The 27,917-nt window shown below is 36.8% G+C and overlaps 3 protein-coding genes and 1 pseudogene across 17 annotated transcripts in view; 2 read left to right on the forward strand and 2 right to left on the reverse strand.

Annotated features, from left to right (window-relative positions):
* Window positions 1-183: 183 nt before the first annotated feature.
* Window positions 184-5,079, forward strand: LOC113078297 (cilia- and flagella-associated protein 251-like). The gene is made up of 6 exons (XM_026250623.1): window positions 184-399; window positions 825-1,021; window positions 2,801-2,964; window positions 3,459-3,594; window positions 3,705-3,930; window positions 4,701-5,079. Exons 3-6 carry the CDS (start codon window positions 2,873-2,875, stop codon window positions 4,808-4,810), a joined length of 564 nt encoding a protein of 187 aa, XP_026106408.1. The 5' UTR covers window positions 184-399; window positions 825-1,021; window positions 2,801-2,872; the 3' UTR covers window positions 4,811-5,079.
* Window positions 5,080-5,183: 104 nt separating this feature from the next.
* Window positions 5,184-9,232, forward strand: LOC113078285 (B-cell CLL/lymphoma 7 protein family member A-like). The gene is made up of 6 exons (XM_026250614.1): window positions 5,184-5,391; window positions 6,467-6,548; window positions 7,003-7,099; window positions 7,400-7,573; window positions 7,654-7,751; window positions 7,855-9,232. Exons 1-6 carry the CDS (start codon window positions 5,300-5,302, stop codon window positions 7,918-7,920), a joined length of 609 nt encoding a protein of 202 aa, XP_026106399.1. The 5' UTR covers window positions 5,184-5,299; the 3' UTR covers window positions 7,921-9,232.
* On the reverse strand, window positions 8,657-24,250 carry LOC113087722 (DNA oxidative demethylase ALKBH2-like; annotated as a pseudogene).
* A 1,407-nt stretch (window positions 24,251-25,657) lies between these two features.
* ncor1 (nuclear receptor corepressor 1) overlaps window positions 25,658-27,917 on the reverse strand; it is an 81,775-nt gene continuing 79,515 nt past the window's right edge. For 11 of the 15 annotated variants that reach the window (XM_026250705.1, XM_026250698.1, XM_026250690.1 and 8 more), the window contains 2 exons: window positions 27,705-27,878; window positions 25,658-27,607 (listed from right to left, as the gene is read on the reverse strand). In XM_026250705.1, coding sequence (XP_026106490.1) covers window positions 27,399-27,607; window positions 27,705-27,878 — 383 coding nt within the window. In that variant the 3' untranslated portion in view covers window positions 25,658-27,398. The remainder of the gene's footprint in view (window positions 27,608-27,704; window positions 27,879-27,917) is intronic. The other 4 variants (XM_026250647.1, XM_026250638.1, XM_026250654.1 and 1 more) reach the window with 1 other exon arrangement.

Here is a 27,917-nt window from a genome sequence, read left to right on the forward strand (position 1 = left end):
TGATTTACATTTTTTGGTGAACTCTCTCTTTTGACCATACTATTAATTTTTATCTGTTTATAGTACCATTTGAAGGCAGGCATATAGTGGCAACATCATTCAATTGTAAACTCTGTAATGCAATAAAACGTTTTTCTCCTTCCATTTACAGAAATGTTGTTCCCTCCACAACTCATGCAACTGCAGTACATTTAAATGCACAGAGAAATGTTCCACAGACCCTTCTGAAGGAACATGCAGAACCTCTGGAAGCAGTTGCCTGTTATCCTAAACAGCCACTCATAGCTATGGGCAGCCACAGTGGAACCATTAAGATTTGGGATTATGAGCATAAAGAGGCAATCTGCAGGGTCTTCCAGCCCCACAAACAGATCCAGTGTATTACCTACGATCCACAAGGTGATCTAGAAAACAAGAACTCATATTCTTACAGTTCATTTATGTAATAATATTTAAAATTTAACGTTATTTAGGTCACATTGCCTAAGAGTTTTTTTTTAAGTTTAAGAGAGTGTTGCATTTACCACACATTAATTATTATTATTATTATTTTACAGTAGCAATCATTTGCATGAATGATGCAATTACATCTACCATCTGAGTAAGCATTTGTATGAATGTCATGTTCTAGATTTTTATCTGCCAGTGGGGCTTTGCAGATTATAGATGCATGTGATGGTCAAGAGTGTTTGCAGTACAGTCAGGACAGCATTACGCATCTCACTATGTTGCTAACATTTTAAGTGGACTTCATTTTCCAGATTTTATGAGGGCTTTTTTTTTATGTAGTTCTATATTTCCTAAATGTATTTTTCTTATTTCAGGACGCTGGTAAAGCTGTGATGTTGCTCTGTCTGTGTTCCGGTGTACTTGGAAGTACTAAGGCAGGCACCACTCACATTATAAACCCATTCAGGACGTGCTGTTTGGAATGGGTTTAGACAACAGTCAGCCTCGCCTCATCTCTCTAGGCATGGATCACTGCTGAGTCCCTGTGTTCCTGTATAATCTTGCTGCCTTGGTATGTGTTTATCTTGTTGATCTGTGTTAAATGTATCACATCTATCCTGTCTGTTCTGAACAGGTGGAGTAGGATCTGCAGAACAGTGGTGAAAATAGGATGTTGATTTTGAGTTCCGATCATATAGAGCAAAGTGCTGTACCCACTTACATGGTGTGGTATCCTCCCCTGACACCCAAACACTTCCTCCTTGCAGCTTCCAATCTGTATAAGATGAAGCTCTTCAATGCTACCTCCAAAATGTGCAGGTTTGCTACAGGTAGAACAAATAGAAATATCACTGAAATAACAGTTATCTGGTTGATTAGTTTGCAGAATTTCAAAGGAACCAAAAGCCAAACCATTTGTCTCAGTATGATTTGTAGAGAACTAAAATGAAAAAAAAAAAATGATAACACATACCTCAATTTGGATAAAAGAATGGGATTTCAAAGATAATTTATTAATATGGTGTACTGATCCAAAAGGTAAATAAGTTAATTATTTAACTTAAGTAATTGTGTTAAAGGGTTAGTTCACCCAAGAATGAAAATTCATCCTTCTTCTACTCCCCCTTTGAAGCATCCTAGGTGTGTTTTTTTTCTTCTTTCAGAATAATCCGATCGGCGTTATATTATATTGTCCTCACGTTTCCAAGCCTTTCGATGGGGTAAGCGTGTCTGTGAAATGTAGGAGCAAAGCAAAGGACTTTAGCAAAGGAAACCCAGTCTCCTCTTGGCTTATTTTGAAATCCTCCTACGGTTTTCTTTACAAATCCTCATTTTGTGCTTCTATTTCGTGACCAGTGTTTTGTTTTGTTTTCTCTCTCCACTCATCACTAACCACGCAGCGCTGACGAACTACGACCTACACCAGCACGTCTTCCGGTTCCCCACGGTCAGCAGAAGTGAGGAAAAAAGTGTTTATTACGTTTGAAATTTGGATATTTATCTTACAAAAACTTGGGTGAACTATCCCTTTAAGACAAACATATCTGTTATGACTATAGACAAAGGAACAAGATTGATCCTAAGTACATTTGTCATCATCCATAAGTGAAGGGTAATTGCTTCATGTTAAGTGAGGTAATTCTAATTTAAAGGTCAGTGGATTTACAGTTTTCCCGAAGCTCAAAAAATTCAATAGGCTGTCAGCCAAAAGGGAAAAAATAATCTGATTTTATTGCTTGGATTTTTAAAGTAAAACACACTGAATAAAATATATGAACATGTTATGCATAGCTAGGGTAAACACAATATAAACCTGTAATAGGAAAATGAAATGGTCCTCTTTAACATTCTAAACCTTAACTATTGGATAATATTATTATTATTTATTGAACTGGGTTAGGATAACAGTTTATACTCTAGGTGGGATTCAAATAAGAATTGTAGCATTATATTGCTAGTTACTGTCTGTGCCTATGCAAATATTTACAAGCAAAGCCACAGTAGTGTTTTGTTCCTAAATGAATGAGTATTTTCAAAGATACAAATTCGTTCCTGAATGAAAAGTATGTTTGAACTACTCGATTAGAATAAATGATTCAATGACGCACTTATAAACATGATCACTGGTTCCCACCTACTGGCATACTGCATCTAAGGATGGCGACCCTAATTATATATACACAAGATAAGGTATAAAGTGTTTCAGTCCTCATAAACAAACCATGCATTTGATAATAATTCCTCTTCTGTACTGATCACTTTGTATCAGCATGAGGCATCATGCCAGTTTTATTGTTTTTACTATGATTTAAATCTCCTTGTTTATTCCTGTTTTCTCTCTTTGATGTAGGTTGGCATTCAGATTCTTCCTTTGGATGGAAACCCTCACAAGTCCTTTGCAGTGATCTGCCCCTCAACAGGCATGTCAACTCTGGCTTGCTCATATGATGGTAGATATGCTTTTTCTGCTGGAGGACAGGACTGCACTGTCTTTTCATGGGAGCTCAGTTTGTCGTAAGTTTGGAGAACATGCATCCCATGCAGAGGTCCACTGGTTTTTGCAGTTAACTAGTCAACTAAGTAATAATATATCAAACAGTTTCTCATTTAATATGAGGTCATAAAATACGTGTGTAGTATAATAGTTGTATAATAATGAATTTAAAATGTTTTTTTTTAGGATAGTTTGGACACCTGATTGAAATTCATATATGTACAGCTTATTCTGTGGTCACAAAATTAGCTTCTGCTTTTCACTCATTCGAATATACTCAGATCATTAGAGGTATCAGCTGCTCTAGGAGGGAAAGGCATGCTGCCCTTTTTCCATCTTCTAGAGGGAGGAAGAGATGGACAGCTCTTTAGGGTTTTAGATCTCTGTTCTAATGCTTTCTTTTTCTCACTGTCATATGTAGGTCAAAAATGACTTTTTGTAGCTGTTTTTCAGCATTTACCTCATTTCATCCTATAATGCCAACAGAAAGCACGTGTTCTAATTTGTCCTTTAGGAAATGGAGGAATATTTTTACTACTGTCAGCTACAGAATCAGGACCTTGACACCATGGAAACCCGGCTTACGCATCCCTCTAGCTGATGTGCCCTTCTTGATGAGAGCGCTTGGCTTCTATCCCACAGAGCAAGAGGTATGAGCATTGTTGCAATCACCAGTTGACTCTACCATACAGATCTGTCATCGATATGTGGACTACCATTTAATCTTTTGTCAACACATGGTTGTTCTGTTTTGTTGAAGCTAGAAGACATTGAAAATGAGATGAAGTTCAGCTGTATGCTGAAACCAGAAATTGTGACGGACATCGATTTGGAGGGGTTAATTAATCTGTATGTCAACCACAGAACTGCCTCCAGCATTTCCAGACAAGAGCTTTCCAATGCCTTCCAGGTGCTTGGAAAGCCAGACAAGGGGGGCAGATATACTATTGGCAGGGATGAACTGCTGGAGTTACCTCATGCTAGAGGTAAATACATTTTATCAATACTTTACACGTTAACTTGCACATGAGATACCAGAGAAATAATTATTATAATTAACGGAGAAAGACTTTGGCTAGAATAGTAACTACTTGTAGGCCCTATTTTTATTGCAGGTGAACATATGACCAAGGATGACTTGGCTGAATGCTATAAAACTCTTTTAAGTATTAGTGCAGAGGGAGGCAGTTGCACAGGTATGCAGAAGTCCTGCAAACCACCATACTGATGGACAAATATGATGACTTACTGCTTGAATGCTAGGTCTGACGACACATGTCAGCGTTTCCAGGTTCAAACACTCTGTGAGATCCCAAAATCAAAAAGTGCTAATATACACTCACAATCTTAATCTTTACACTGAAATCTCAGTTGGTCCGACAGTTATTGATTTTGAATTACTAAGATATTGGTGTCCAGGACGCTTTTAGACAACACTGTACAATTCTTTTTTTTTTTTTTTTTTGAATTAACAGTGCTGAGATAGTAGTCTCACTTAAAAAGGAGTGGACCTGCAAACAGTTCTTGATTGCGGGTTGGTTTTGGGTTTCGAGTGTTCAGATAAATGTTCATGAAAAATTGTAGCTTGTCTTTGTAGATGACATACTGTGTGTCATCTGCACTATGACCATATCAGAATTGTAATAACTTCTTAATATCAAGGAATGTTTGGCCAAAAAATATGTATATTTATTCCTAGTGAATTTTTAATTGTACCAATGTTTTAATCTGTCCCATGTCTGTCTGTTCCACACAGAATCTCTACTAGAAAGTGCGCTACCCCCAGAAATCGGCTTGGAGACATTAGCCAGATATCTTTCTGCAGCCACCCTGGAACTGCCTCAAGAACACGGGCACGGTCTATAACACCTGAACCTTTCTGAAACTAAGAATGTATCCAATTGAATAAATGTTTGATTTATAGCCTGTCTAACAGAACAGTGTTTTTTGCGGTTACTAAGCTGTTGCATCGGTGCATTTTCATATGTGAGAGTTTAATACTTTTCTGAAACGCAGATATCAAATCGCCAGGAAATAAACGTCGTTGTTGTTTGACAAACTACTGTCGATAGTCAGTCGGTTTGTTTCCAGATACAAGTGTAAAACGTGTGTGGATGTCGTCGTCATCGTTTCGATTTGTTAGTCTCACTCAACAATCTGTTAAAATATCGTTTTCTTTGCTCTGTTCGCTAAACAAAGGAGCGAAACGCGTAGCCGCATTGACCGTGTCTCTCATGCTTTCAGGGCATTTAGCTTCAGCGCAGGCGCACAAACCCCGCCTCTCTCCTGTGCTGTGTGCATTCGCATTGTGTCTAAACAGGCAGCGAGCAAAAAGATATTTTACCAACAGCAGTAATGTCGGGCAGGTCGGTTCGAGCGGAGACGCGGAGCAGGGCGAAAGATGACATCAAGCGGGTTATGGCTGCAATTGAAAAAGTGCGGAAATGGTAAGAGAGAGCGTCTACTGGTAACGAAGAGTACAGACAGCCTGTGGGGGGAGGAGATACACCAAGAAACAATGAAAGGAAAGGAAAGAGAGCGTTTATTCCACTCCAGTTTCAGTCAGATGTGCTGTTTCTGCCTTTCTCCGCGCGGCTGCTCTTTTTGTCGGCTTTTAAAAAATTAGTTAGGAAAAATGTAGATCGCATTTTTCTTCCATAATTTTTTTTTTTTTATGTGGGTTGAACCTAGAAGCCATTTCGTTGCAGTCACATGAAGGCTTTGCAGTTTGAGCCTGTAATGCCGGCTGAATAGTAACCGAACGGGCTGGCATGTCATACACCCGTACCGAGCAAAAAAGTCCCGCTGAACGGACGTTTGACTTGTTCACCTCATCTGAGAGTGAGTGACTCGCGCTTCTGAGCGACGCCGGCGCGTGAGAAGAGTTTTATCCACGCGCGGGGTTTTAAACTCAGAGCGGAGCTTCAGCTTCGCCTCCACTTTCACACTTCAAGGACTGCTGAACATTTTGCTTAAACTTAATGCATCTTAAATTAAAATACATTTTACGACAAAAAGTTATGAGATTAAAAATAACCACAGCATCATTCTGTTGGTAAACTTATGTAAATTATCCAAAGAGTAAAATAAGAAAAATGATATTTTGGCAACACAGGTGTGATCGAACTTTTTACTGTCCTAATCTTTGAATTAGTAAAAATGATTTTAACATCGAATTACGATAACTAGTATTGTTCTACACAATGCTGATATCGTCACCTTGGAATTATAAGGTTCTATCTGCATTCTGAGAAGTTTAAAGATATTGAGCTTTTTTTGGCATTCCATATAGTGATGTGGAACAAGTCTCTTTCATACGTCAGTCCCAAAATGTACACGTCTAAAAATAATAATAAAAAAAACGCTTCACATTGAAAATATTCACGTGGGCATTTTTTTGCACAATAAATACTAACACAGAGATGCCTGTAAATTTCAATGTTGAAATAATGAATCCTTTTTAAACTCCATTGTTTTTGGGCTCCTTTGTCTTTGATATCTAACAATGACATGCATCTCTAGGGAGAAGAAATGGGTGACTGTTGGAGACACGTCACTGCGAATCTACAAGTGGGTACCAGTGACAGAGCCCAAGTCAGATGATGTGAGTCGACTTTAATCACCGTAATACACTGTTATTGAAATTCTGGTTGATACTGATTGCCCATTTTCATGTTATGACCAATATAACAGATAAATCTCTTGTTTCCAAAAATTAATAAAAACAATACTAAAATATTGATTATTGGCACTGAAATATTGATGCAATATTTTGAGGTAATATATCATGATAATATGTTTTTTAATATATTTGTTTAAATTAGTAAAGGTAATGTCATCGTAGCATTTAGGTTAATAGTTATATATATATATATATAATTTAATTTCTTGTGTGTTGGTGACCCAGATCATTGACTGTTTTAGTTGTGGCATCACACACAAAGACAATATTTGACACTATATATTTTAGATGTTGTCCATTGGTTCATTATTCTCCACATGGTTTAATTGCATAAAAGTTATTTGCATTTGACAGTGCACTTATTTATGTCACACAGAAGAACAAAAACAAGAAGAAAGGCAAAGATGACAAATATGGCTCTGAGGTCACGACCCCTGAGAACAGCTCTTCTCCTGGAATGATGGATATGCATGGTAATGCTTTAAACCTGACAGTTATCAGGCTTTAATCACATCTCAAAATAACCCTCAGACAGTATTATTCAAGCTATGTTATTCAGCGATTATTATAAATTAGTGTTTTTGTAAACCAAATTGTGATCTTTCTGATTCCTAAATATTTGATCTAATAGGGATTTCTAAAATTTAAGTATACCAGAAATGCCCTGTGATTTCACGTCACTTATGCATTCATTATCATAATTTTTTTTTTTACAGCATTTCTCAATTGACTTGCAAAACCCTTTTAATGGTGTTTCTGTTTTCCACACACAGACGATAACAGTAACCAGAGCTCAATTGCAGACTCCTCCCCACTGAAGCAAGAGACCAGCAGCAACACTAGTCCTGCACCTGAACCCATGGCAGTTTCTCAGAATGACAGCAATGACTTGAAAAGTGACCAATATCCTTCCAAGCAGCCTTCATCTGTTCAGGATCACAAGAGTGGTTAGTCACTGCAGTGAGGCTTCTGTCTGTCTGTGCTGTTGGGTTTGAGGGGGTCTCTAATAGCACTTCTTTATTTTCAGAACAAAACCACTGCTCATCAGAATCTATAACCGCCAACAGGGCCAGCATGTCACAGGGGGATTCAGAGCACTTTTTAGACTCTTCCAAATCAGCCCAGGTACATGCTTACAGCATCACTTGTGTCCAAAAAAAAAAAAAAAAGTTCATATATACCAGCTGTGTTTTCTTCTTTATAACCCACTTAATTGTTTCTTTTGAAGGAACTGGAAGATGGTGCTCCACCAAGCAAAAAAGGGAAAATCGATTCTTCCTCTGAAGAAAGTTAACTATCTTCTCCCAGCTGTCAGGGATTTGCAATCCCTGTCTCTTATCTTGAAACACATCACAACATAGGTTTTCTTCAGTTCAACACTTTCCCCTATAACCATGTATTCACTTTATTCCAGAAAACCTGTCTCTTGCGGTCCTTTTTAGTGTAGAGGGCATGTTTGGATCATCATTATCTGACTAAAGGTTATGAATCAAGTTGTGTGATTTTGCACTGATCCTAAAACAGTTCACGCTGCCCTACAATCATGACATGCTATTCCTTTTGCTAAGATCAGTATTGTCAATTGAAACGGCACAGGAACTGCCATAGTTTTTCCAGATTGGCATTGCTATCAACTGCCACTTGCAATTAAAAAAACACAATAATTTATCAATCACCTTTTCTTGTTCACTCAGGAAGGTCAACACACTGTTTTTTTTTTAAACATGCTGAAAGTAACTGATTTCTGCTGCTGTAGTTTATTGAGATTTCACCATAAGTAGTTAAATATATATATAAAAAAATGCTAAATGGTACTAGTTATTCGACTTCTCCTGTGAAGACCATAATTTGTAGCATAGGCCCTGCTTGGTTGAGTACTTTTGTGTTACTGATAAAAGGAAAGGTTTTTTTTTTTCTTGTCTTGCCTGTCTACACACTTTTCCAAGTGCCCACATTTCAGTTCTCTCATTCTCTCTTTTTCTTTTTTTCAAAAGTCAAGCAAAAACTGTTAATTTTCACTAATGCTCAAGTTAAACTGTGGTGTTCAAACCAAGCTTTGAAATGCTGGTTGCCATTTCAACAGCACTACAACCTTCCAATGTACACAAAGGATACAATAATAGCATAATTTTGATACGTCAAATTCACAAATTACTGTTCCTTTTAGCAGCAACTGTGCTGACCACATGTGTCATCGTCCAAGGAAAAACGAGACATTGATTAGATTGTAACAGGAACGTTTTGGGCAGACAGCTGTGCGAATACCTCATACTCAGTCCAGCAGTGCTGGAATGTGAACACTAAGTATGACTTTCTCGAAATTACTCTATGTATGCTTGAAAAATAAAATGTATATATTTATACGATTACTTTTTTGCTACCCTTATGTTTTTGCCACAGTATTTCGCCAAACTATTGCCTTCTGTAGTTCGATCTTTAAAACCTTTAGCAAAATGTATTCATTGGGACCATATTGTTTTTTTCTCTTTCCCAGTCTATAATAGAAATGTCTTGTACAGAGGTATGGATGTGTCTAACCTATTTATTCCACATGTAGTTTATTGGTTTTCTAAAAAAAAAAAAGCAAATAAAATATTTCCTTTGAATGCTCTTGAAAGTGAATTTTGTTGTAAAATATCAAACCTGAATTTCAAACCAATGAATAGCAATTCTAGCTTGATTCTCTGAGATTCTAGTACAAATTTTATTGCACATGACTTTAAAGTCTAGTTTAATGACTAATAAATCATAACAGGAAGATGTGAAACCATTCAAATGAACTGATAATGTAGTGTGCTAGAGATGTCTGAATGTGCCAAAACCCTACAAGGATTCTATGGAGATTAGACCTGATATGAAAAGGTTTCATTAGCCTAGACACAGCTTTCACGTATCTTGTAGAACAACAACTACCATGGCCCACAGTAATACCTGTTAAGATGCTAAAAGAAAAGTCACTATTGTATTGCCAGTTTTCTGTTTGTTTTTCACTGAGTCTGAAAGTGAGGTTGATGCGTGGCATTTTGACCTTTTTTCTGACTGGAAGACTGTGATACCTGTTTGTGTTTATGGAATAGTTCATGAACCGTACACTCCTGTGAGCCAGCTCCAGCTTCACAGGCTCAATCTGACATTTGCTAGAACCAGTTCGTGCATCCTTATGTCGGAAAATTAAGTCACGGGCAGCCCCTAGAGATACAGAGGCAATAGATCAGGATCGAGTTCCCATTTATCATCCCGATGCTCTCCAGTGTGATCATGACCATATTTATATATATGGTAAAGACGCAAACACAAACAAAAAACATACTTTGAGAACATACATAGAACATTATTTCTATGTTAAGCAATGCACCTCTACAGGTTTATGAGGTGGACAGTTCATGTCCATGTCAATAGTATACTAGTTAAATTACCAGTTTATCAAAACAAAGCTGAATCTATGGCCTGCTGCCTTTTGTTACAACATCTTGAATGTGTTTCATTGTGGGAGTCCATGGTTTAACCAGGAGGTGGACTACAGAGAAAGAGTACATCAGTCCTTCATCACTGTATGTTGCTTGCTTGCTTGGAACATTATTTGACTTTCCATATACTTGTAGTTTAGCTTAGTCACAGAGAAAATGGAAACATTTCAAACACTGGACACTATAATACAAACACCATCCAAACAACAACAACAGGATTCAGTGCTATAGTAATATAGATCACAGCATATGATACAAATGTAATAATGAAGTTAGATTGTTTAACAGGATAACATCATGTATGTTTCCTCCATCTGTAATGCCAATATACACTACCGTTCTAAAATTTGGGGTCAGTTAAAAAATATATATATATATATATTTTTATTTAGTAAGGACGCATTAAATTGATTAAAAGTGAAAAATACTTATATTGTTATAACATATTTATATTTTAAATAAATGCCATTGAACTACATCAAAAATCCAGGAAAAAAAGTATCACGGTTTCAAACAAAAATATTATCAACTGCTTTTAATATTGATAGGGGTTTAGCTCTACACAAACATGTCTGTTCGGTCCGATTCGGTAATTTTTACATTAGGCCTACTATAAGGTCACAGTTAACAACAGAGACCAAACTTTAAATGGATTACTATTTATTTGTAAATATAACAAGTTATATGTTATATTTGTTATAAATATAACAAATATAATAAAATTGGACGTTTCCGAAGAAGTTCCGCTCCTGCAGTGGTACACGTGCACCGAACTAAAAGACCCGTAGGTAATGAACATTTTCGGTACAAATACATGCATCATTACTACCCTAATTGATAATAATACATGTTTCTTGAACATCAGATCAGCATATTATAATGATTTCTGAAGGATCATGTGACACTGAAGAGCTGGAATAATGACTGCTAAAATACCGGTATTTAGTTTTATAATGACAGGAATAAATTACATTTAAAAATATATTAAAATAGAAAACGGTTCTTTTTTACAAATACAATGACAAATACAATCATTTACCAGCATGTAAAATATTGTGTGACAAGAATTTTGCCTCAAATAAACTACAAAAACAATTCCAAAAATAAATACACTTGCATATGTGACCATAAACAAACCCAAAGTAAATAAATAAAAACATAATACCATTTTTAAGTATTAATATTGGTGACTGTCACAAAGTTTTATGGTCATATTGAAAAGCACATGGAAAGATATTTCCCACAGATAGTTCTATTTTCTAAACCACTTTTAAATGAAAAATTTGAGACACAATTAATAGTACATATTAAATAATTTTAGCCACAAACTTTCATCTATATTATGCATATTTGACAACAAAATATAGTTATATATAGCAAACCACGAGTAGTGCACTGGGATTTGTCATCAGTGTTTTGGTGGGTGGTTAGTAACACGAGAAAAACAGCAGCACAGCCCTTATCTTCGTTTATGTTTTTATAAATCGCCAACACTAAATACTTTAATGTTCAAATTATTATTATTTTTTTTAACTTGACCGAAATGACCGTCCACATCACTACTGATGTCACGTGATATACAGTGCTTTATTTTTCTCTATGGTTACATTGTAAAAAGGCGTCTGGTCTAACCGAGACCTCATTGATCTAGTACAGTAAATAACTAGGAATCCATGAAAACAATCATTATGCTTTGCCTGCAAATATAGAGCCTAATAAGGCAAACACTGTATGACATTTTTTTTTCTTCATACAGTATCTGTAAAATAACATTAAGTGTTAGAATCAAAATTCTTTAATGATCAAACAATTTGTGATAACTATTCAGAACTGTGGACACCCATAGGGCTATATTTAACAGAATTTGCAAAGATTACCATTTCAAAAGTGCAAGATTTTATTCGCTATTGTGAAGACAAATACAATGTTAGTCAGATATACTGGAAGACTACAAAGACTTTGTCATCCTTAAAGGTTTTGTCATCCGAAACATCAAAGATCATTCCATTATAAGAGATTATTTTCAGTTCATGTGTATTAATAAGGCTAAAATGGTCAAATGTATTTATTTATAGCATTTAAACTTTTAAGTTAGTAGTGTGCACAAAAGACAATAATTAAAAACAGAATGAAGAATGAAGACTGCATTCATGATGTCTAGCAGACTACTCCACATTTTCATAATCATTGTCGATGTTGTTTGCATACGTCTCATCTGCTTGTGCTGCACTGTTCACATAAATTGCAACTTTATTTTCAGGCCTATTGATGTAAACTGACGAAAACGGTCCTGCAAAAAATAAAATAAATAGTGCTATAATAATAATAATAATTCAACTCAAATTGTGAAACTCATGTATTAAATAAATTCAGTGCACAAAGACTGAAGTTTTTGGTTCTTTTAATTGTGATGATTATGGCTCACATTTAACAAAAATCCACCAAATCACTCCTTATATTTCAAATTAGAATACTTCATTAGACCAATAAAAAAAAATCTTTAAAAATGTTTTTGTTAATTGTTGGCCTTCTGGAAAGTATGTTCATTTACTGTACATGTACTCAGTACTTGGTAGGGACTCCTTTTGCTTTAATTACTGCCTCAATTCAGCGTGGCATGGAGGTGATCAGTTTGTGGCACTGCTGAGGTGGTGTGGAAGCCCAGGTTTCTTTGATGGTGGCCTTCAGCTCATCTTCTTTTTTTGGTTTCGTTTCTCATTTTCCTCTTGACAAAACCTCATAGATTCTTTATGGGTTGAGGTCTGGTGAGTTTGCTGGCCAGTCAAGCACACCAACACCATGATCATTTAACCAACTTTTGGTACTTTTGACAGTGTGGGGAGTTGCCAAATCATACTGGAAAGTGAAATCAGCATCTTCAAAAAGCTGGTCAGCAGAAGGAAGCATGAAGTGCTCCAAAATTTCTTGGTAAAGAAATGGTGCAGTGACTTGGACCAACACCAGCAGATGACATTGCATCCCAAATCATCACAGATTGTGGAAACTTAACACTGGACTTCAATTAACTTGGGCTATGAGCTTCTCCACCCTTCCTCCAGACTCTAGGACCTTGGTTTCCAGATGAAAACAAAACTTGCTTTGCTGGGCAACAGTCCAGTTCTTCTTCTCTTTAGCACATGTAAGACGCCTCTGACATTGTCTGTGGTTTAGGAGTGGCTTAACAAGAGGAATATGACAGGAATATGACAACTGTAGCCAAATTCCTTGACACGTCTGTATGCCTTGACCCCAGTCTCAGTTCATTCCTTGTGAAGTTCACTCAAGTTCTTTAATCGATTTTGCTTGACAATCCTCATAAGTCTGCGGTTCTCTTGGTTGGTTGTGCATCTTTTTTCTTCCACACTTTCTCCTTCCACTCAACTCTCTGTTAACATGCTTGGATACAGCACTCTGTGAACAGCCAGCTTCTTTGGCAATGAATGTTTGTGGCTTACCCTCCTTGTGAAGGGTGTCAATGATTGTCTTCTGGACAACTGTCAGATCAGCAGTCTTCCCCATGTTTGTGTAGCCTTTTGAACCAAACTAAGAGACCATTTTGAAGGCTGAGGAAAACCTTTGCAGGTGTTTTGAGTTGATTAGCTGAATGGCATGTCATCAATCACATATTGTAATTTGTTGAGATAGTGAATTCGTGGTGTTGGAGCCATCTCATTGTAATTTGTGTTTTTGACACTAGAGGGCATATGAGTATTTTTGAGTACATTTAAGCCAACCGCTGATGAGTTACAGGTGCGCAATGGAAGGTCAAACAAACTTTTTGACCTTACTGTGCATACTGTGATGAAGGTAGAGGAAATTGTGATCATACCTCTTAACAGTTTGTTTAAATGAAATATGTGTTTATTATGAAGAAACGAAGTTAAGTTTAAGTTAAATGTTTCCTTTGTTTTATTTTGTTATGTGCAATGCCAGATGGACTATAAATGGATTGGCATATCAGACTTTATTTTGGACAATGACTTGATTTATTCAAGGTAAAGCACGCGTCAGAAACAGACAGGTGGGTTTTTGTTAAATGAGAGCCAAGATCATCACAATTCAAAGAACCAAAGACACAAACTACTTCAGTCTGTGTGCAATGAATTTATTTAATTCAAAATTATTCAGTGTCACATGTAACATCCAGTCTATCACATGATCATTTAGAAATCATTCTAATATTCTGATTTATTATGAGTGTTAGAAAAAGTTCTGCTGTCTAATATATTTGATGAATAAAAGGTTAAAAAGAACTGCATTTATTCAAAAAAAGAAAAGAAATTCTAATAATATATATTTTAATAATATATTTTCTTTACAATCACTTTTTATCAATTTAACACATCCTTGCTGAATAAAATTTATTTAAAAAAAACAAAGAAAAATTACTGACCAGTGTTTATTGTTATTACAAAATATTTATATTTTAAAAACATAGCTTCTTTTTTTTTACTTTTTATTCATCAAAGTATCTTAAAAAAGTATCACATGTTCTGAAAAAATATTAAGCAGCAGAACTTTTTCCAACTTTGATAATTAATCATCATATTAGAATGATTTCTAAAGGATCATGTGATAATAAATCACAGAAATTAAGTTAATTTAAAGTATAATACATTTAAAAACAATTATTTTAAATTGTAATAATATATCACAATATTATTATTTTTTCCTGAATTTTTTATCAAATAAATGCAGGCTTGATGAGCAGAAGAAAGTTCTTTCAAAAACATTAAAAATAGTAATGTTTCCAAACTTTTGGTCTGTACTCTGTACTGTACTATATATATATAGTGTAAGTTATATACTCACTTTTCCCTTTGGAGATATTTTTTCTGAACTCATGGTCATTCTCTGCAGTAGAAAGTGAATACAATGTATTAATGTTTTACTAATTTACTTATTTACATATTTGTTCTGTACATCAACAAGAAATTGTGTAAAACAAGAAATACTCATTAAACCTACCATAGATGATCTGATCTTTTCTGGCATCTTGAACTGAAGAGAGAAAGACATCATTTTGAAACTCTTAAAACTTGAAACAGACCGATTTGATTCATGAGACCATTTGCTCTTGAAAATGGTCACATACATGTATCATAGCTGTGCGATTACAGTAATATAAAGTGCTCACCCTGCTGCCTGTTTGCATAATATGGTTGATTTGATATTTCTGATAGAAAGAGATTAAGTTACTTTATTACGCATGTAAACCTTGCATATTTAGGATTTATTCATAATTGATCTGATATACTTACTGTTTCGTTTATACAAAATGCAACATGCCGTGACCACGAGAATAAAAATAATAATAGTTGCACCTCCTGCTATGAAGGGCCAGAAAAACATCACTGTGTCCTCTGAGCTTTCTGATTCACCTTGTTTAAATTCTTCTGCCTTTCGAATAAAACATTTGTCATGTGTAGAAAGAAAAACAAATAAACAGACAGTATATCTAATTTTAACTGGAGACACAGTATAACTTTATAAATAGTATTAAAGTATTTAAAAAGTATAAGTAATAAATAGTGTCAGGACACAAAATATACAAAAGTATGGTATGACATTTTTGTGGACAAATTTAAGTCATACAGTAGCCAACAATGTTTTTACTTACGCGCATGAACTCTTGTGTCCTGACGATTATCGCTATGGTTAAAGTCTTCAACATTTCACAGTGATACAGACCCGAATGCCAACGCCTACAAATTATAGAGGAAGATGGAGTAGTTTATGGTTTCAAGTAATTTTGGAGGTCTTTTTCTGTTATTCCAAACCCTTTCTGCACCTTCTAGAATGGTCTCTACAAGTAAATACAGTTGCACTGGTGTGACATCTCTGCTGTGCCATCTGGTCTGAAAAGAGCCATTTCCAAGAAACAAGAGCATCTCTTTGCTCAAACCTGAGAAACCACAACAATAGACACATGATATTCACCAGTTTCCGTCTGAACTTCACAAGTCGATCAAATGTTGCACAATAATAATGTTTGCTGAGCTTCCTGCTGTTTTACAGTGCTTAAGCAAACTTTAAATAATTGTATGCTGCTCAGATGAGGAATTTAATGTCATTTTATAGAATTTAATTAGTACATTCCAAAAATGACTGTTAACAGGAACCACAATACACCGTTACATTCTGCTTGCTTTACTCTACAATAAAGTTAGTTAACTCAAAATGACTGATTAATACCAGATATATAACCAAAAATAAACCTTAGCATGTAGAGATTAAACATGCAGAGTAAAAATACCCACAGTCCAACACAGAAGGAATGTATGTATGTATGTATGTATGTTTTACTTATTTTTTCAGACAAACATTAGAAGTGTGTGCTAGAAGGCCTAAAACAATTCAGTCTGCTTTGCATAGGGGAAAGTTGGACAAGTGTCTTCTGCCGTCATTTCCTGCTAACTCTATACCTACTTGGCCACTGTCCTGAGGACAATTTCTATGCTCAGTTGTATGTTTGTATGGCATTAATCTTTACTTTCACACAAAACAACAGAATTTGTATTAAGGTTGATTTTTTATTGATACTGATATTGCAACTTTGATATTGTGAAATATTTAACTGAAGACTGAATACAAAACAAATCACACAATATTTTCCCTAAAATAATTAACAGTGGGATTGGAAACAAAAGTGCACAATGCTGTTCATTAAACTCTTATTTAATGTATTCAGATGAAAGTTTACAATATTAACAAATTATTCACAAGCAGTGTTTTCAGAGCCCCCAGTTACACTGTTTTAATCAGAAAACAAGCAATACAGTATCGCAAAACATTTTTATTAAACTAAGTAAAATCAAAACCTCTCACAAAAGGTCAATGAGTCTCTACCAGGAGTGACAGTGCAGTGTAGCAGATTAACAATTTCTTACCAATGTGCCAATAATAAGCTGGATCCTTAATGACTCTGCATACAAGAGGAAAGAAGAAATGGTTAACTGAAAAGTTCTTAAAAAAAGGAGGATTTCATTTTATACCATTTCTTTAAACCAGTGGTTCACAAACTTTTTTATACCAAGTACCACTTCAGAGAATATTTGTCTCTAGAATTACCACCATAATAACCAAGATTAAATTCAGCAATGTAGCAGGCTTAACAATTCAGCTACAGCTCTACAGTTATAAAAAAAAATGAGGCAGTTTTATTCTGTAAGGATCCACCCGCCGGCCCAAATAGCAGAATCCAGCGGCCTGGTCGAAGGTTTAATGCGTATTCGGTCTTTTACTTGTGCTTCTGAATTTATCCGAATTTAGTGTAAATTTATTCTAGCTCCATGTTCAATCTGACCCCAGTTTTAAATAATCACTGAATTTAGACAATGTTTCTATTTAAAAACTGATCACAAAGGTTGACTATGTATCATTTTTGATATTTGATAATCTAAGACTCACTATACTTTCAATTATCCGTTCACTGGGGACCTAATGTCTCTTTTGTCTCACGCTAGCTTCACATGGATCTTACGATCACAAACTCACCAGTCTGATGTTAGTCAGAGGATGTAGGACTAATACATGTTTTGCCTGCCGCCTACTGCTTGCTTATGACAAAAGTGTAGTTTATTTAGTCTTTTCCCATACAACCGCATATACATCAGCGATAGACTGAAATCAGAAGGTCTCTGATGACGTGCCTACTGCTCCTATCATTATCAAGCCTTCAGTTTGACCTATCCTAGCCATATATTTGTGGTAACAAAAGCCTCCTCACAGTTCAGTCGTCATAATGATTTCAGACGAGTTTAGGATAAATCAAATTTAACTATTTTTACTATTAACTATTTTGTAACTATTTATTATTAGTCAGGTAAAATTGTATCATGTTTATTGTTTATTGTAAAAAGGATCCCCATTAGCTGTCACCAAAGTGAACGAGTTAGCCTTCCTGGAGTCCACAACAAAAAGAAATCACATAACAATGTCAATATAAAAACAGGGTAGCACTATAACATCATATACATCAAATACACATCATCATAAATTAGTCTGAATAAATTATTACAGTATTACATTAATAAAATAGGTCCTTTCCTTACTCACAATCCATAGCATTCTAGTTTACCACTGAGTAGATTGTGATCTATAACATTAAATGCCGCACTAAAATCAAGTAATACAAGTTGAGTGGTTTTGTCTATAAGCATGTTGGAAATCTGTGCTCAAACCAGATTTCAAAATGTTCCTTTACTTGTGAGTGAACTATTCTCTCCATCATGTCAATTACATAATGTAATAATTAGAAGACCAATTTAGAAAGGATAGTGCAATTGTGAATCGCATTGTAACCGTGTGGCAACCTTGCTCCTGCACAGACACTATAGCCATATGGGGAACGGCCAAGTGATCTACGCAGGAGACAAACAAATTTAACATAGTCACACATGTAAAAGTTATTCTGATTTAAGACACATGGTCTTAAATGTATAGCAAAGCACTCGGGTGTTTTAGAGAATAAACTTAACTAGCCAATGTGCGCAGGTAGTAGCACAAACAACTATACAATGTGCTCTATGGGCACAATGTGTTCAACACAATTCAATTTTTGAGTAAATAATAATATACCCGACTTCAAAAAGATACATAGTATGGAGCATATGAAATACAGGCCACACTATGGGCTGATCTGGCAACACAATCACCCAGTATTGTTTTGTCACTTCCCTTAAATAGTCAGACCAGACAGCAAAGAAATCTTCAAATCAGTTGTAAAAAAATAACGGTGATTTTGGTTCGATAGGTTACCGTGGTCACATACATAAGGGTCAACCCTGGTTGGAGTTAAACATTCTCAAAGACCCCTAAAGGGAAGCACACCCCTTCTCAGAACACAATTCTACAAAAGTTCTTAATCTTTCTTATAATATAAATGACTATTGTGAAATTGAGACCATTTTACCAATTGCACAGAGACCTTTAAAATGATACTAAACATGAAGTGGAAAAAACAACATTTTCAAAAGATATAACATGGCATATGGATATTCTTGCGTTTGAGGGAGAGGAGTGAGAGTAAGAGGCAAGGAGGGGAGAGGAGAGGGAGGAAGGAGGTCTTAAATGAGCAAGGCAATAGGTGTTGTTTATGCTCCTTGAATATCTCTTTTCCAGATCAGTTTTCTGTGAGTTCCTGAGTTTTGGCTTCGGGAGTTAATTTTGTAAGTAAATAATTTAATTCCTTTCAATTCCTAATAAGAATATTTATTGTAGTCAGCCACTTTAACATTGTAAATACAGTTTGAACATTAACACTGCACTGTGTGTACATACAGGTAAATGAAAACTTAAAGTTTCAATTAAAATGTGTTATAACAAAAGTTACATAACTGTACTATACTTAAATGTAAAAAAAAAAATTTACTCAAGGATTAAATTAAAAAGTATTAACATTAATTTATATTGAATTTAGTGATTCCCTTGCGTAACCACTAGAGGGGCCTGACACTTTGAGAAACACTGCTTTGAACAATCCTAATTCATTTTTAAATTCATTTTCATTAATTCATTTAAATTGTACAGACATTTGCAATTATGTTTCAGAAAACACTTTGAGACTATTATAAGAATAGAAACACATATATAACACACCTAATGTATGGGATACATATCAGGAAAATGTGGAAAAATCTCAAAAAGACACATAACACATTACTTACCAGCAACACAACAACATAAGAGCATCTAACTTGAGCATCTGTGATAAAGCAATACAAAAATACACACACAGGTATTTATTTATCTTCTGCAGGTTACATGTCCTTTAAGCCACCCATTTCTAAACTCTCGTAACGTTAAAGCTGCGGTAGGGAACTTTTGACGCTCTAGCGGTTAATAAACAGAACTGCTTGCGTCTCGCGGAAGAACATCGTAGCCGGAACTACTTCTCTCTGTTTATGTCTATGAAGAATCACAAAGGTACTGGTTTACTCCGCCGCGGTGCCCCTGAAGCAATCTAAAATAGTCCCAATAAACACTTATTATAGGTGTACCCTAGTGATTCAGCACAAGCTTAAAAACACGGTTTGGAAAATGGATTCATGGTGTACTCGCTTATTATGTTCATTTTTCTACATTTTAACACAAACAAAGTTACGGACCGCAGCTCTGATTGGTCGTTTCTTAACGGGAGCGGTGTATTTCTGTAAATGGCAATAGGACCACTGGGAGGAGCCAGAGGAGCTTGATTTTTTTTCACAGATTATCTGTCTCATATTCTACTGTCAGGACATAATGACAGGTTTAACAAATATGTAAAAAATATATATTTACAAAAGTTACCTACTGCAGCTTTAACGTAACGATATACTTCTATTTCAAAAAGATAATAAAAATAGAGATTTTCTTACCTTATTTTACCCTTCTTGTCTTCACATTACAGTTTTTGTTCTCCATTGACATGTCACGACTCAAATTCGCTCAAAATAAAATAAAAATTAACATGCAAATATTAAATAATTAGGGACCGACCGAGCAGCAGCTCACATTCCAGTTTCCAATCATGATCAAAGCAATAAAGTAAAACAACCAATATGAATTGTTTCAGTGTGCTAAAGCAGCGAAATGTACTTTGTTGTTGTTAATGATGATAATATTTAACATATACCTTTAGATTTTATAATAGATTAAAATATTAAATGATTAAAATATTAAAATATTGTAAAATGCTATTAAAATAATAATTTAATAATTTAATAAAAACAATTTAAAAGTTTGTTAACCTTTTTCAACCATTTAGCATTAAACATTTTCAACACTTGTTTCAAAGTTAAAAGAACTGACCTTATTTCAACCATATTTCAACGTTGAAGGTCGGCCATGTGCCGGCTGGGAGGGGTCAGTGTTACTCTCTACACTGCACTCAATTTGAGGGATTCCTACTCTTTCAGTCTTTGAGACATGGAAAACACTGCATACCGCAGGAATGGTATAATAGAAAATATTAGTGATTTTGAAACTGACATTTTCAAATCGCGGTATGACTTGAAACCGGAAATTGGCCCATGCCTACTTCACACTTATACAATTTTGCCAATAAATACAAGAGGTCATGAAGAATACAAATTTAGATTTTTTGTCATATGCAATTCATGTGTGTACATTACTTTTCCATTACAACATATTGCTATTCTACTGGTATTAAATTGCACAGTTTAATGGGTAAATTAATTTATCAGAGACAGAAATTCAACAAACAAACACTGTGAGGCTTTTATTTGTGCACGTAACTTGAATGGATCTGTGGAATATGTGGTAGATTCTCGTTCTACTGAGCCTCGTTTTTCACAGGCTTTTGGCCAATATATTTTTAATGAACCACCAGATGGTGCTGTTTTCGAGACACTCGAAGCTTTTAATCAATCTTTGCCCAAAACAGTCAGAGGAAAGCCTCAGTGCTTCATGAGGCTTAAGTTGCCATTACCTACCCCGCTGCATATTTCATTTAGTGATGGGAAGTTCAGATCATTTAACCGACTTGGACTTTTGAGTCTCGTTCAGCAAAATGAACGATTCTTTTTTCGTGTCATTTCGTTTATTTTAGCAAAATGTAATTCAAATGTTACGTGTTACTTCCCCAACACATCTCTTATGCAAACGTTGATCACACTACAAACAATACAAAACTAAAATGCTATAAGATACAGAAAATATTAATTCATTGTTTACCTGGGTCTTCAGTCTGTGATAAGCTCACCTCATCTCTTGTGTGACAAGTATTTGGGTTCAAGCATTGACAGTAAAAGAAATGGACACAGCCACCCCATTGTAACTCAACTGAGACAAGTGAAGCCCATTTCTAGCATTTTTTTAGCATTTCCGTTTCTGACACGCAGACTCAAACGAAGCTTGACGACGTCAGCAACCTGTCTGCCAGATGTAAATCTTCTAGTAGCTGTGCGTGCAAACTGCCATCGTTAATCTTGCAGAGACGGCGAGCTTGAGCGGGGAGTTCTTTGTCGTGAGTGAGCAGGAGTAATTATTCTGATTAATTATTTTGTATAGTATTTTGAAATGTAACGCCAGTACGCCATATAAAGTTAATTGCCTGTGAGCTTCTCCTCCTGTCTGTACGGTAATTTCTCTACTGTGCGACAGAGAGACGAGTGGTTATGACGCAATCGTTAGCCTATTTTTACAAAAACTGTTTCTACGGGGCCATAATGTAACATAGAAGGTAATGGAGCCCTTTGTACATTGTCGTGTATCTTTAGAAGTAAATCATGGGCAAATGGAGTCTTTAAACGCCTCTGATGTAAAGTTATTCGCTGTCAAAGTGATGCCAAAATTAATGGGAGTCAATGGGAATGCTAACGCAAGTGAAGTTCTGCTACAAGATGGCAGCCCCCAGCCGACTTCAACTTCCGGTCGACTTCCTTGCCACCTGGGTTCAAGCATAGACAGTAAAAGAAATGCACACAGCGACCCCATTGGATTCAACTGAGAAAAATGAAGTCAAGTAGAAGCAAGCACTTCCTGGGGGTCGAGCATACTGGGCAGACTCAAACTGAGCCTGATGAAGTAGATGTCACGTGAGCAACCTGTCTGACAACTGTAAGTCTTCTAATCACTGTGCCAAGAGAAATCTGAATCACCCACCGAATCTTGCAGACTTCGATGAATAATTTTGTCCCGTTGCTTTTATGGACTCTCTATGGCTTCTCCCTTGACTTTACGCCTCCACATCCCCCCGATAACCTCATAGACAGTAAAAGATTGCCTGCAAGCTTCTCCTGTCCATACGGTAATTTCTCTACTGTGCGACAGAGAGTCGCAGGTTATGACACAATCGTTAGCCTATTTTTACAAAAACTGCTTCTACAGGGCCACAATGTAAGATACAAGGTAATGGAGCCTTTTATACATTTCTGTGTTTCTTTAGAAAAAATGAATGGACAAATGGAGTCTTAAAACGCCTCCGATGTAAAGTTATTCGCTGTGACGCCAAAATGAATGGGAGTCAATGGAATGCTAACAGCAGGTGGAGGTCCGCTAGCCAATGGCGTATTGGTTCAATAAATTATGAAACCCTGCCCCCCTGAAAAACCCGATAGACCCGAACTATGAACTAATCAATTCTCTTTCCGCCTCAAGACGGCATTGACTGACACAGGTGAATTACTACCGGAACATAACCTATAGAATATTGCGCATGTGCGACTGAACGAATCATCCCCCGAGACGACTTGTTCTTCTTGAGTCACATTCAAGGACGACACATCAATAATTTCATTGTGCATGACATGATTTACACGCAGCATGTGTCTTCATGTCGTGCTCTGGTTTTTCATGAAAGCCGAAATGTGGCCAGATGTCGGCTTTTAAAGTAGTTGGAGCATTTTTTAATTACTCGCGCTCACCTCACACTACCATTAAGTGCATTCAATTTAAAGCAGCGCTGCACAGGATGAGTGTATGACATCAACCGTAAAAGCGTAAGGATCTCTCTGCTCTCTTATTACTCTCGCGGTACTTGATGTCATACACTGATCATTCTGCGCAGTGGCCAAATGTGCCTAATGTATGCTACCTCGACAAACCACGTAAGCGACAAATTACATCAGAAAAAAATTAGTACGTTATAATTGGTTATGGTCCATTACTGAACCGATACCGAATCATCCTCGTCTGCATCGAAGAAACAATTTCGATACTCCTACTCTCCGACCACTGAGAGAGCCACTGAGACAGTTTGAAGGGCATTGCGGAGAACAAGGTGATTCACTGAGTGTAACTCGTAACAGAGAACGTGGGTAATGGTGACCCTTTCTTTTGTTATCCCATGTCAACCAGCAATTTGCTGGTAAGCGGATGGCAGAGAAGTGACACTGAGGACTCTTACTTGATAAGAGGCCTGACGAATGAACGCGGGAAAACAATCCATTGTGCCTGGAAAAACAGGCTGTGATGCTACATGTGTTTCGCACATGTGGAGAAGACATGGAGAAACGGCCTTCTACGGCAGGGGAAGACTCCGAGCAGTCTCCTGTAGTACGAGTCCTTTTCCTGGTCCGACGGATTTGAAGAACTGGTCAGTCGATATTGAGGTGCGCAGCCACTCGCTCACAAAACTCGAGAAGGACTGATTGGGGCAGAGGGCACTACGGATTACGCGATGGCTTCCTCGTTCTTTGAGCTTTTATCGTCCATGTTCCCAGAGCCAGACGGCCCTACGATGAAATGGGGATCGGCTGGAAAATATCATTGCATTGATGGACCCGGCTTAGTGAGTCTACTTTGCGGGAGGCCCCTGGGAGTGCACCGGTCTCACCCACACTTAAAATGTAACTGATGATCTTACTAATAAAATTAAATGACATTAACTTGTTTTGACTAAGTTTATTTGGACCTTACCAAGTTACCCAGTAATCTCAACGTTTTAGCACAAAGTTATTAAACTAAATGGATTCAAGTAAGCTCTACTTGAGTATTTTTTAAATTTTCGAGTGGTCACAGTTCCACCAATAGGTGGAGTCGATCTGTAGCGTCAGAGGCACATGGAAATGTGAGTCAGCTCATGGTTGTCATATTTTTTAATTGCTCACTTATACATAAATCCACCATATAATAATTAGATTAAATATGTAAATGATGCATAGCTCTATTAGATGTGATGTTAATCCAGGTGTAGGATTGTCTTCGATTGTGCTGATCGAAATCAAGTCTTGCATCGCTGTGATGTGACATTCAGCCAAGTATGGTGACCCATACTCAGAATTCGTGCTCTGCATTTAACCCATCCAAAGTGCACACACACACACTGTGAACACACACCCAGAGCAGTGGGCAGACTTTTATGCTGCGGTGCATGGGGAGCAGTTGGGGGTTCAGTGCCTTGCTCAAGGACACCAAGAGTCAAACTCTAACCACTAGGCCATGACTTCCCCCTTGACTGATCTTTGATGGCAAGTTTTTAAATCAATTAACATTTGTTTTATTTCGGTTTATTAGGACTCATTCATGAAATCTAAGTAAAGCAATTTTTGGTTTAAATCATTTGTAAAGCTGTTCTGACATAAATTTTCAGATTCATGGAAGTGTTTGTATTTTCAAAATACTTGTTTTAGCTCTCTACCCCCTTTTTTCATGAACGAGGGAGAGTTTACTGATATGTGTTGTAATGTTATTTTGAATGTGTTGTACAGGTGCTGTTATTATCTATATATTAACAATTTTTAGATGACTTGAGATTACATTTTTGAACTCCACACAATGATTTGTAAATAAAAAGATGTACAGTAAGAGTATAGTAATCCAAAGGTTGTGAGTTCGAGTTTCGGTAGGAATTGTAGGTGGCGGGAGTGAATGTACAGGGCTCTCTCCCACCCTTAATACCATGACTGAGGTCCCAAGTATGGGTCACCATACTTGGCTGTATGCCACGTCACTTTCTTTCTTACGAATTCAGTCAGAGCTATATAAAAAAGCAGTTTAATGCTTTTTTTCACCCTTATGTCATTCAAAACCAGTATGCCAAATCTTCCTTTTCAAAATATCTTGGATTTTCATGGTAGCTGATTGGAAAGAAACACAGTAGAGACAGAAGATACAGCGCGGTTTGTTTCAGAGAGGTGGAAATCTGTTCTACTTTATTGATTGGTCTGCACATTTCTCATCCACTACTGAGGAGACAGTGTGATACAAACACTTTCAAAATCAGGGGACAAGAAACTTTTTTTCCTCAAGTCTTGATTCAGAACGGAGCAGAAAAAAAGACACCATTGCAAAGCTGAACTGTAAAATATACGGACATGATGAGCAATTTTAATTTTCTTTAAGATTCAAGTTTCACCATTTTTGTCATCGCCATTGTAAACACTTGACATCCCGATAAAACAGGATGAATATAACATTGATGCTGAAAATGACAGGAAAAATATCGAAATGAGCTCAACATTTTTAGACATCTGAAGAAAATGAATCCATCATATTAAAGTAAAGATCAGACTGGTGGTGTTATTTGAACAAAGCAAAAGCACATGAAGTGGGAAAAAGCAGGATCAAGAGATGCCTTCAGATATCAGGGAACTCCATTAGCTTTGATCACATTGAACTATTTCTGCAAGTAACTAAAACTGAGCTTATTCACTTTCAGACAGAGATATTTAGATCTCTGCGCGTGAGCTGCTGAGATAAATGGTACCAATTTATAAACTTAATCCAAGTAAAAACAAAACAATAAAAAAAAAGACTAGGTCCAAGAATTTCCAAGAATTGAAAATGCAGATGAAGTAAGAGACTGAAACATGAATCTATCTGAAAGCATTTCAGGCCTCTGCATGACATTGAATAACTTAGACTTTAGGTAGTATGATCTTAAGCTTCTCAAAATTACTAAAGGAAAAAAGTGCAACAATGGTGCATCAAGTACTTCCTCTTTTTATCTTTGTATTTTTGTTTTGCAGTTGACAGAATATACACGTTATACGTGTTCTTTTATGATTAGTAAAAGACGGCTTACAAGCAAACTGTCAGCCATTCAACTGTAGGGCCAAACCGCTCTCAACAGATCTGCAACAGGCCACTACTGAAGACTAGAACCAAGCTGAAAAGAAAAAGCACGTGTAAAACAGAAGAAACATTCATGTCTGAATTTTCACTTTGAATCAGACGAGCTCCTATACCGCCCTCCTAAAACAGTTGATGAATGATTGTGACTTCCTCCCTAAAGTAACAGGGCAGAGAATATCTCAACAGTGCTGCACAGACAGGGTCCGCATCTGGAGGGACTAAGGTAATGAAGTCCTTTCTGCGTTTCCTTTGGAGTAGTTTCTATAAGACCATTACTTTCAGGAGCAGGAAGCTCAATGCTCTTCACCCAATGGACCACGAAAATCTCCACAATGTCTTGTTCCACCCACCAATCCATCCAAATTTAAAATGCAAAGTTAAAATCCACAAAAGAAAACGAGTTAAAGGGAAAACACTGCAAAAGTTTCCTCTATTTACATACATAGATCTTTTTTTTAAAGACATTTTTTTTTTACAGAAACATTTTCAGCAAACAAGTCTCTTTTTACAAGGTCTTCATCCTTTTGACTCTGATGTCTCTATTCACTTGGGATTTTTCTAGTTCTCGTACCCAAACAGGCCAAAAATCAAAGCATCGGATACAATCCTGAAACTCAGTGGCTCTCTGCAATGTTCTCTTTGACCACCAGTGGGCACCAAAGTAGCACCAAACATACGTCCTCCTTACCAGCGTAACCGCACTCTCAAATGGCTGTGAGAGGGATTCATAAAGACGGCGAAAGAAGGGCCACGGTGAACAGGAGTGAGGCGGCGTGGATCACCTGCCTCAGTCGTCGCTGTCTGAGAGGGTCTCGTACTGCTCTGACAGTAGCGGGGGCTCTCTCTCCCATGCTCGCGTCAGGGTCACGGGACCAGAGACGCCACCCTGCTGCTGCTGCTGGGACTGCATGGAGGGAGATAAGCTAGCCATGGAGGTGGGAGGAGTACTACTGAGCATGCGCATCGTCAAGGGGTTATAAGGGAACTGCATGGAACCTGAGGCAGGAGGAAAGAGAGAAACAACCATTTGAAATTTCAACCAATGTGACTAACAGAACAATTTCATCTATTAATTCACAATCAAGTCACTCACCTGTGGATGATGGCCGGTCCTCCCAAGCCCATGTGGGAGCCTGTCTGTGGTAATCGCCCTCCGAATGAACGGAGGACACAGAAGAGGGCCGTTCTCCGGCAGAGTACGCCTGGCCTGGGTTAGGAGACTTTGACTTCCTGCTGTTAGCTTTACTCTGCAGCTTCTGTTTTCCTGCTATGGAGGCAGAAAGATAGACAAGGATGTCAGCAGTGA

This window comes from Carassius auratus, chromosome 5 (genome assembly GCF_003368295.1).
Source record: "Carassius auratus strain Wakin chromosome 5, ASM336829v1, whole genome shotgun sequence".
Taxonomy (NCBI): Eukaryota; Metazoa; Chordata; class Actinopteri; order Cypriniformes; family Cyprinidae; genus Carassius; species Carassius auratus.